This window comes from Vigna unguiculata, chromosome 9, assembly GCF_037176805.1.
Source record: "Vigna unguiculata cultivar grain cowpea cultivar isolate G323 ecotype 2 chromosome 9, ASM3717680v1, whole genome shotgun sequence".
In the NCBI taxonomy this organism is placed as follows: Eukaryota; Viridiplantae; Streptophyta; class Magnoliopsida; order Fabales; family Fabaceae; genus Vigna; species Vigna unguiculata.
Window position 1 is genome coordinate 42,637,828 of NC_140800.1, and position 11,427 is coordinate 42,649,254.

Genomic DNA, 11,427 nt, shown 5'->3' on the forward strand with positions numbered 1-11,427 from the left:
AATAATTATTTTAATTTATAAAATAATTAAATTAAAATCAACAGTCAAAAAAATTAAATAGAAATGTAATTATTTTAATTTCAAACAATGTTTATTTAAAGGATAAAATTATATATATATATATATATATATATATATATATATATATATATATATATATATATATAATCTGCTTTATATATAAATATAGATGTTTCTCCGTATTAATTTTATTCTTCTAAAGCGTTATTTTATTTGTAAGGTAAACTACTCAAATTTATTTGAATTTAATGAATTAATTGTTACGAAGAACATATTTAAAAATAAAATTACATGAAATAAAAAAATTATATTTAGAAAATAAATTATTTAGAAAATCAATACATCACAACTTAATCGGGTAAGTGAACTTAGCGTAACACTTAATTTTAAGCCTTAATTATTTTTCTGGTAAGATAGAAATAAAAAAAAAAAATTATAGTGTACATAAATTGATCATAAATATATTTTCACTTGTTATTTATCCGTAACTTTTCTCATATTTTTTTCTTCTATTTCTTCTTTCTACTCTTACTCTGACAAATACATTTTAAGATAGTATATTTACAAACTGTTCTCACTTACATGTGGAACTTCACATTCACAATTGTTCTCAAACAATCTTTCCCTCAAAGTAAAGTATTTTTCATCCACAAATATTCCATGGTCACCCTTAGAGCTTAATCATCGTTACCAATACGTTATATACTTGTAATGTCGTTAGGCCCATAAAGCTTAGTAATTGTTGTCAAACACGGCATTTGCATAGTTCTCAACTTCCATTAATGGGATACTCACTTCACATGCACATTTTGAAAAGCTATTACGTCTCCATACTTTATATTTACTACTAAGAAGATTTCGACATAAATAATCTTACATGTTAACGTATTACCAAGTTAAACCATAAACTATGAAAGGAATAAACTACTTTGATACCATATGTTTGTACTAAATATTTTATTGTGAGGTTTCATTTTAAGATAAGATTTTTCTTTGAATTTACATTTTAAATAATTATATTTAATAATCTTATTTAAATTTTCAAAAAATATACTCAAACGTATCCATGTATTTGTGAGTATTCTTCTTGTACTTGACAAGTAACAAGGTTAATTTTATTTCAGACTGGACAAGTAACAAACAAGAATACCCATTCCCATCCTATGATGCTGTCTTCCTTATTCTTTCATATGTTTTTATCTCCTCAAGCAAAAGTCTTTTCATATCCATGAATGTTCAGTCATAACACTTAAATCCATTTTCAATTTTGTTATATATTAATATAAACAAATAATCACTTTGAATTATTGACTTCAACACCACTCATTAGAACATTAGAACGATCATCATCAATAAATTACAGCCAAATCACAAAATAAAATTTCAGCATCACACGTATTAAGTTTAAAAGTTTTTCTCACTTACACATAATTCAACTTTATCTTGTGTGAAACTTTATATTCACACTTGTTCTCTTGCCGTCTATTTCTAAATATACTTCACATAATAATATAGGATTTGTCACGATTAGGCCAGAGTAATTTCATGTTTCTTTGTTGTCTGGAGTTAAATTTACGCATAATGACCAAAAAATATATATTTTTTACAAATGGATACAGGGCATGAATAGTTTAAGAATCACTGTGAGAAATGGGGTAGCCATCGGACATGTCTAAGAGCAAATCCCTGAAGAGTAGCCAAAAAGTGCAGCAGTAATTCTGAATACCCCACCAATTATTAGCCGACAAGCACAATACCTCAACATCAATCATCATCAATAGGCAATGATCATCGTTATATGGAATCTTGCACTATGCATTAATCTTCGGCGTAAGGCAAAGGTAAGTGGAGGCAAGCCATTAAATCAGCTATGGAAAAAATTCAAACACCCTCTGGACAGGGGATACAGCTTAAAGCAATGCAATGTTTTATATTTAGTTCTGACAAAAACAAGACACGTAGCATGCCATGATTTACTGATAAAATGCAGCCCGAATGCATAGTGAGCCAACTCCGAACTATTAGTATTATTTTCACAGGTCCTGACCATAGTTACAACTATCTGCTTGGGCATAAAAGATTAAAATGAGAGCAGCCGAATACATGAACTTCAACCATTGTCAGATATAAGTGGGTCAAAACTCAAATGTACAAGCCACGGCCTTAATCCGGTGATTGGAGAGGCTAACTGATAATAGGGGCCAAAATATAATGAAAATTCTATCAACATATTTCAGATTAAAAATTGTCCTATTGCCAGACTTCTTGCATATCCATATCCTACATTCAACAGCTAGGAAGGTCTAACCTAAAACTCGGAGTATAAAAGTGAATACCTCTATCTGATAGAGTTCATCTGAGCACCATCAAAATCCATTATCACCCAAGAAATGAATGTCCAGCCGTGTGTGTCATGTTGTTAAGCTATTGCCATGATCAGACGGTAGACGGAATGGAAAGTGCGCAAACTGTATTTTTAGGGTTGGCGAGTCGGGCTTTTTATCATCAAACTTGTAGCCTGCATCAAGTTTCACCCTTGAGTGTACAACTCACTCACATACATATGTTTAAGGGCCTTTTAATTTAAATTTCAAATTGACAATTTACAACCAAAGGCTAAGTTTATCTGTAGTACACCTTCTAATAAACACTGTACATCTAGATTTATATCTACTATATGGATAATATAAAGCAATATTAGAAATTTACTCATAAAATTCAACTCTGTTTAGATGGGTGTGCGTTTCGAATAAGAATAAATTATATAAAAAAATAGCTATTATTGACATCCAAAGCAGAGAAGCTGTTTCTGGTGAAAACACACACAATTCACAGACAAAAGACTTATTTAGAACATAAATTGTTAGATGTCTTAACCTTCAAGTCATTATGTTATCTAAGATGATTATTTATTCGTTACAAGTCTGGTTAAGTTAGTGCTTAGTAACTTATAGTTAGCATAGTACTGATACTTGAATTAGAATATTGCAATAAATAAGTGTTAGTGTTCTGTATCTGTATCCACAACCCACCATAGAATTAGAGATTCCATATTATTCACCAGCCTACATTCACATTCCTGAGGACTGTGCATGGATATAAAACTGAATTATATGCAATCCAGAAAAAACAAATACCTTGCAGGGCTTCCAGGGCAGTGAGAGCACATTTGGAGTCAACAAACTCCACAAAGCACAAAGTCATTGCCTTGTCACCGCTCTGCAACATCCCAGTCATTTAAAAACGATTCATTATTCATAATAAATGAAGCACAAACAAATAGCGTAGATTAACACTCTACACTTAATATATCTACCTACCAAAGCCAATGTATTACTAACAAGGTAGTCAAGCTCAAGATTCTATTATTCAGACTGGGTAGGAGATACTGAATTGTAAATCAACGGAATCGTAACAATGATGCATAAGATTCCACGACATATATAAAATTATATGTGTGTGCAACATGAATCGTACCGATTTTGCTCAGCAACAATTCTAAGCATGGACAAACTCCCAAGGCATTGCAGAAGGGTAGAATCGTGCAATTCTAGAAATTTTGACTACCATGATTATTAGCCAGAGGAATATTGCAACAGGTGAGAAGCAATTGTATGCTCCTCAAAAACAAATAATATTTATGACCTTATATGCATTTTCTGTCTTTCCTGGACAAGACTATTGTACATAATTGAAATATGCTAAAATATAAAACACGAAATTCTTAATTAACACACTTACACGTCTAGGCTCCTTGTGAACAACTCTGATATCCTTATAGCCAATAAAGGGGCGGAAAAGATCTATGGGCACAAGTCAAGGCTTCGTATCAAAATAACAACAAAATACAATGTATATTTGGGAATGTATCCTGGAAGAAAAGACAAAGACGAGCAATTTTTTCCTTTTCAAATCAAGAGTTATCTAGTGTTTACAAAACCAGCTAGAATTTTCACCTCTTCTTTTTCCTTCAAAATTTCGCTCTCAAGCATACTATTAAAGTAACCAACTGATCTAATATCCATATGCTATTAAACTTATAAGGCAAATTATAATCTCATAAGTAAATCCAATGTTAATTTCAAAATACTTAATTCCTATCCATTTTTGCAAGGAACAAAAGCCTGATATGCATATGCACACAAGCAGACATATAAATCACAAAGGATACGCCCAACTTCCCTTCTAGTGCAGTTATTTGGAAGTCCACCCACAAACAGAATGTTTGAGTCCGCTGCTGAAATAGGCAGACCATCATAACTGTTTTTAGATGATGCTCTTTCACTGTTCACATCAGAAACACCATGACTAATGCCTAATGGTGCCATATCTCGTTTTTTACTCAGGTCAGGATCTGCGAGAGGTGAATAACCCTTAACAGGCTCAGAATGAACCCTAGATCCCAAAGTATCATCTGCACTATAAAACAAGCCTATCTGCAGCAACAGTCAAAATTGAAAATGAACATTCGTCCCCACGGCATCACATAGTAACTCAAAATAGTATTATAATGTTCTTACGTCTCTTTGCAGGTAATCTGATCCAATACCCCGAAGTTCAGTAGAATTTGAAGGCTCAGTTGGAATATATCCAGCAAAGCTGGTCCTCGCAATACTTGCTGACAGAACCAAAACAATGGTCAAAACATAATCATTATTTTCTGTAATAAGAGGTTAAAGTATTTATTTCATCGGTATAGTTTTGTCAATTTGAGCTTTAGTTCCTGTGTAAAAATTGTAAGCTAGTCCTTGCGTAGTTTTTGCCATATTTTAACACCACTAAAAAGCTCTTGCGGCTAGGTTTAAGTCCACTCATCTTACGGTTATCCAAACATGAACTCTTGAACATCGAAAAATTTCTTGTGATCATTTTTTAGCAGTTTCGAATCATCAAATTGTTTTGGCGTTCTGAATGGGGATCAAAATAGCTAAGTATCATGGACTAAAACCCACAATTTCCTTATAAAAATGAAAACTTAAAATGGACATTATTATAAGGACTAATTCAATAGTTTAACCTTAAAGAAAAATAAGAAACAGAATCTTATTACTAATGTTCCTTTTCTATCATATAACTTGTTTAGGGTTCAGTGTTGAAGAATGAAAGTAATTGTTGAAATTTTAAGAAACTAACAGCTGAACTGAATCAATGGTTAAAACACGTAAAACTGGTTCGGGTTTTGTAGTTCTACATGTTTGTGCGAAGGAATTGAAAATGGACAAAAATTATTGGAAATTTGTAAAAGTAGGGAAAACCAGAGAGTACCTCCGTCGGTAGCTGCCGGAGTAGTATATGGGTAGTAGGGATCCGCCATGGAGACTCTTCTCTCTGTTTGGTCACAGTGGAAAGAAAGAAAAAATGTGAATGAGAAGAGGGGACAGACACTTACTCCCCTCCGAAGTTTTATCTGTGATCTAAATTTTATTCTTCCTTATTATAACTAAATTTCGAATACATTGTCTTAACAAAATTATTATAATCACTTCTTATTTACTATAAAGAATAGTAGGATAGAATGGAATATTATACATTTATAGTTAGTGGTAATTTAAAAAAAAACATAATTATACTAACTTTTTTGTTAGGTGTTCAAAATTAAAAAAAAATCTTAAATTAAATTTATTTTATAATGAGAGTGTTTGTATAGATATAATGAGAGGTTCAAATATTTTCGCATATATATGACTTCAACTTAACCATAATTTCAGTAGCATTTGAAGCGATATAACATCACTTTTAATGGTAACATATTATTATTACATTGAATAATTGGATTAAATAATTAATTATAAGCTAAAAATATTATTGGAGGGACATAACCTTACATCTTCATTTACTATTTGTTTTTTTAAGAGCATAACAAAAATGGTTAAATATGTTTTTATCTCTCAAGTTTAGTGAATTTTGAAATTAGTCTGTCTTCGAAATTTTATACCAATTTAGTCATTCATTTTTAGAAATACTTATTTAGTCCTTATTACTAAATTTTGTTAAGTTTATTTGATATTTTAAACGTATTTTATAATAATATTTGAGTTAACATTAAAGCTTGTCAAACGATGTAAATAATTCAAATACTATCATAAAATACACTTAAAAAGTCAAATAAACTTAACAAAATTTGATTAAAAAAACTAAATTCACGTATTTTTAAAGATGAAAGACTAAATTGGTCAAAAAATTTAAAAATAAACTAATTCCAAATTTTACTGAAACTTGAGAGATAAAAACATATTTAAGTATAAAAAGTTTACTCTCGGACCTAAAAATTTCTCTTAAATTTTTTATTTTCACAGAGTTCTTACATATTAAAAAAATATATTTTTTATAACTTGGTAACATATATATGAAAAAGTTTATCATCATAAATTTCATAAAATTTGAACGCAATGATGATTTCTGAAGTACACACAAATTAAAGTGGACACTCCATAATCAATTATGTATGATAATCACACCGCAGGGCTTGAACTGAAATTTCATTAAATTTATGCATAAATTTAAAACGTATGCATATTAACAGAATATGAAAAGAAAAATTTTCAAATTTTCAAATTTTCAAATCAAACAATTTAAAATTTAATATACAAACAATTTAACTTTAATCATTTATACTAAATCTAAATGAAAACTGAACTAAATTTTCACAAAATTTGTACGTCTAAAATTATAATAAATTTTATTATAAACTAACAATACACTTTAATATAAACTAACAAAACACCTAATAATAATTTATTATTTAATCAAATTAGAAATTAATCAACCATTTAATAAACTTAAAATTAATCAAGAATATCAACCAAAAATTATAAAACTCAGTCAACACAACCAATGTCTGAATTCCCCTAATAACAATCACGAACGTCTACGCTACAGCCAAAAAAAATATGAAACTAACTTTAATGCAAACAAAAAGAAAAAAATTGGGAAAGATATTTCTGAATGCATAACACACAAAAATAACAAAAAAATGTAACTTTTGATCACGAAATGAAACTCTAACAAGCACCATATAATCGTTGTCGTCAAGGATAATGGTCATGCAATGAAAAAATTAAGGAGAAATGCAGGGCGCAATATTGTAAGCCTCAACCTCAATCGTAACTCAATGATTTTCAACCATTTATAAATAAAAAAATTAAACCATAAATAAAAAACCAAAATATTTATTTTACTAACTTTCAAATTTCAAATAAAAATATCTTTCTATTTTAATATATAGAAAGTTCAAATCAATCTAGCCATTATTACCTAAAGGTCAGCCCCTCTAAAAGACCCCAATACCCTGCCAGCCCCCTCACAATCTCACTTTACCTTTGTTTTAGAGAAATAGCTTTCCTCCCATTTCTCTTGTTTTCTGCTAGGAGCTCTACTAGGGCACGAAGTCTGTCCGTCTCAGAGCAAGCAAAACCCCTTTCTTTTTCAGGTAAGTTGAGCTTTAGAGGTTCTGGCCCGTTCTTTTCCTTGTCCTCACTGTTTGACCATGTTGGTCAGGTTAGGGTTAAGTCTCCTAACCTCGTCTTGTGCGAATCTTCTTTTTCCAGCTCACTGCTCTGCTTGGAGCTGAAGTACTCCTTAGTTTCGAGATTGTTTGCGTTTTGGTTAGCATCTAAGCAAGGTAAGGGAAGCTATGTTTTGAGTCTTTAAGAACTATTTATGCATGCCTTTGGTCTGTACCATGAATTTATGCTTGATTGATGTTTTGGACGGTATGAACTGGCTTGTTTGTGTTTTGATGTGCTGCTTTTGAGTTGTATCCCTGCTGCATGCGCGTAACAGTGACGAGTACTGTTATTCTCGCTCAAGCGAGCTCGTCTCGCCTAGGCGAGAATAGTTGAGACTCGCCCAGGTTTTGTTCGAGCAGCTCGCCTAGGCGGATGGCTCTTATTTTGAGCGACACGCTGTCTTGCTCAAGCGAGTTCTCGAAGAAGAACCTGGTGTGCTTTGCTCACGTCCTCGTCCAGGCGAAGGATTTGATTTTTGGGCGGAGGGCGATCTCGCCCAGGCGAGCTGGTCTCGCCCAAGCGATATGCTCGTAGAGTGCCACTGTTATAGGCCTCGCCTAGGCGAGAATGCCTAGCCTAAGCGAGACAGTTGTTGTGGCTTAGGCGAGGACTTCTAGCCTGGGCGAGAATAGTGCAGATTTATATGTTATATTTCTATTTCCCTTGAGTGTGGCTATTTATCTCGAACGTGCATGATTACGGTGTGTTTGCATGAGTTGTATGAGTTGTGTACACTGAAAGTTGTATGTTAGCATGAGTAATATATGGAATTCTGTTTGGTTGGTTGAGAACATGCATGAGAATTAAATGTTGAGATGATAAGTGGTGGTTGTGGCATGAGAGACATGAAAATGGTATGTGATAGGCGTAATTCCATGAGTCTCGTGGGGAGACTTCAAGGTGGCGTGTAGTGTATATATTAAGATATGGATTCAAGTAAGGATCGCATCCCGAAACTCTAAAGGGTCAGTGAGTCTCAGGTAGAGCAAACTGACCCAAGTGGTGAGAGTGGCGGGAGGCCTTAGTCTTTGGCAGGATAATGGCCTTAGATGCTTGAAGGTTAACCTTGTGCGTGGTAGGGTGAAACCCATTGGCAATGGCTCTGCAGAGCAGTAGAGGCCACCACGAGTGCAAGCGTCCAGTGAATCCGATCTTAGTATATTTATCCGGATAACTGAGTCATAGTGTCCTGCTTGTTTGTTATAACATGATTCTTTGTACCTACTGTGTTGGATGCTTGGTCTGTTTAAGGACTTGTTTGCTATACCATGATGCCATTTATATTACACTAGCTTACCCTTGCATTTATGTTATGTTCCTGTTATGTTTTCTCTTTTGCGATGATCACCCTTGTGGGAGCAGATGGAGGAAATTTTGGGAGTAGGCCTGGTGGTAGTAGCGGTGCAGCTTAGGGGACTTGTATGTGTGACTCTCTGGAGCAGTCCTGGCCCTAAATGCCTTTTCTTTTGTAATTTCATGCTCCAGAGGAGCATCGTCATTTGTAAAACTGTTAACTTTTCTTTGCGTTTGTTATGGCATGGTGGTATGCCCAAGTTTGCTTTCACAAATACACTCTTGGATGCCTGTAATAGTTACCTTTCTTATCTTCTATGTTTCTCATTATTATGATCATGTGATATTTTATTAAGTAGATTATTCTATTTAAATGGGATTTCACATCCAATGTCATGATTTTATATATAAATTTGTCATCAAATTTTTAAATTAACATGTGCAGTCATTCAGTTTCATATTCAATTTAACTATAAATAAAATAATTATATAATAATTCATCAACTATAATTATACTTACTTTTAAAAAATAGCTGTCCAAATAAATGTTATAGAAAAATTATTACTTCAATTACTTAGAAACATAGTACAGCACAATCAGACAAAAACAAAATTTGACAAGGAGTAAAATAAAATATTGAAATTTAAAATGAACAAATACTTAATCTAAAATAAAATATCTTGTAATGAAATTAATCCTTCATGCACTCCTATTGCAAGATAATTTTTAATTTAGAAAGAATTTAAAAATGAAATAAAAAACCAAACAAAAAATATGGAGTAAAATAAAACTCAAACATATAGGAAAGTTTAAGAACAAGAAGAATAAAAAGAATAAACATGCCCAAAGTTTTACGATAAATTTATTTGAAAAAGAATATTAAACTATTGGACAAAATTTTGATTCTCCTTACCAATGACTATTCAGCTAAGTACATGTATTTTAGGTTACAATAATTGGGGTTCAATGTTATTTCACCACTTAACAGTGAAAATGATAAATTAAGATAATTCATTTTATAAAAGTTAAGTGAGAAAACTTTTCTCAGATATGAAACTATGTTTTACTAAATATTTTGTATTTCTAAACAAAAATCATTGTTCCAATTATGCTATATAGTTAATATTAAAATACTTTATTTGGATTTTAAAATGTATTTTATAGATAAATTGAGAAAGGGGTAAAGTAACAAAGTATCGCTATTAACAATCGGTTTAGTTTTACATGAATTTGGCAATTTGTCTTTAGCATATTGTTGACATTTTCTATCAGATTTTATAATTTTTCTTAAATAACATTTTAAAAATAATTGAAATTTTAAAACAGCTCAATAAAATAATTAGCAATAAGATAAAAAGTGTATAAACTTTTACCACTACCAATACATTAAAGTCAAATATTTTAATTTTAACTTTTTTTCTTACATATTTAATGCTATATTAATAAAGTAGAAACATGGTCCACCCATGTGCTCGATGACTGTGTATATGAAGATTAAAAAAATAAAAATAAGAAATGACTGTGTATACCATATATGTCTGTACCGTCCATCTTAAAATAATTGTTAATTTAAAATACACACGTTTATTATTGTTAACTTTTAAATTCCTTTAAATAGAAGAGGACAAAACAAAAGACGGAGAAATATAATAAATAAGTGAAAATACAATTTTTTTTGGTCGATAAAAAGTTAATAAAAAAATATTTTTACACTGAAAAAATAAAAACGGTATTTATTATTATAATTATTATGGAAAACATAAATGGTATGATACGTACCTATTATACACCCTATGAATCTTTTATAAATAATATATATATATAATTATTATTTAATGTAATTTTATTTATTATCTAAAAAATAATGAAACATATCATTTATTATATGTGATATAGAGATTATGTTATAATAAAATAATTTAATTATATATAATCAAAATATTTTAAATATTTACAACTTAATTATATTTATATTTAAAATAAATATCTTTTCATCCAGCTATAAACTATTTATTAGTTTCTTTTGGTGTTTGTTATTTTGCTCCAAAAATATTCTCATTTATAGATTATAAAATAATCAAACAAAAAAAAAGCATATTAATGTTTTTAGTTTTAAATAATAAATAATAAATTTAATTTATTATAAATTTTTTATTCATTATGAATATAGTTAATTAAATTGGATTTTCAATATTTTTTTTCGCTTTTTAACCATCTTTATACAGAATTAATTAAGTAGAGATTTTTTTTTTCTTTGAAAAATCCATAGATGATAATCTCACATTGAATCAACTTATTATCAATACTGTACACTTCTCCCAGTACACAACACATCAATAATATTTCTCAAACTCCAATTATAATACCAAAAAAATCTTTAAAATATATATATATATATATTAAAATAATTTTATTTTTATTATACAGTAAACATTTGCTTAAGTCCACACTTATTTAAATCCACATCCGACCTAAATCTGCATTTGAAAAAATAAAATTTCGAATCAATAATCTTGTGACTTTATTTTTAAAAAAGAAATATTGTAAAATCATTTGACTTAATATTTTGTTACGTGTATGTACACACACATATATATATATATA

At 30.3% G+C, this 11,427-nt stretch overlaps 1 protein-coding gene and 1 long non-coding RNA gene across 3 annotated transcripts; one reads left to right on the top strand and one right to left on the bottom strand.

Moving 5' to 3' along the window:
* Window positions 1-1,993: 1,993 nt before the first annotated feature.
* LOC114196289 (nuclear speckle RNA-binding protein B-like) lies at window positions 1,994-5,455 on the bottom strand. 2 transcript variants are annotated; one of them, XR_014984440.1, is made up of 7 exons: window positions 5,287-5,455; window positions 4,542-4,639; window positions 4,193-4,457; window positions 3,763-3,824; window positions 3,499-3,571; window positions 3,159-3,240; window positions 1,994-2,539 (listed from the first exon to the last, which is right to left on the bottom strand). XR_014984440.1 is itself a non-coding variant. In XM_028086887.2 (6 exons), exons 1-6 carry the CDS (start codon window positions 5,333-5,335, stop codon window positions 2,433-2,435), a joined length of 663 nt encoding a protein of 220 aa, XP_027942688.1. In that variant the 5' UTR covers window positions 5,336-5,451; the 3' UTR covers window positions 1,994-2,432. The 2 variants fall into 2 exon arrangements, 1 of the variants encoding a protein (XP_027942688.1); XM_028086887.2 differs by lacking the exon at window positions 3,499-3,571 and having other exon boundaries at window positions 5,287-5,451.
* A 1,921-nt stretch (window positions 5,456-7,376) lies between these two features.
* On the top strand, window positions 7,377-9,115 carry LOC114162263 (uncharacterized). Its single transcript, XR_003599175.2, has 3 exons — window positions 7,377-7,450; window positions 7,569-7,642; window positions 8,892-9,115. It is a non-coding gene; the product is annotated as an uncharacterized LOC114162263 (long non-coding RNA).
* Window positions 9,116-11,427: the final 2,312 nt, after the last annotated feature.

Coding starts and splice junctions, on each gene's coding strand:
- LOC114196289 (XM_028086887.2), bottom strand. CDS start 5,335: ATGGCGGATCCCTACTACCCATATACTACTCCGGCAGCTACCGACGGA. Junction 4,458..4,541: donor CAGATTACCTGCAAAGAGAC/GTAAGAACATTA, acceptor CTGTTGCTGCAG/ATAGGCTTGTTTTATAGTGC. Junction 3,241..3,762: donor TTCACAAGGAGCCTAGACGT/GTAAGTGTGTTA, acceptor GGGATGTTGCAG/AGCGGTGACAAGGCAATGAC.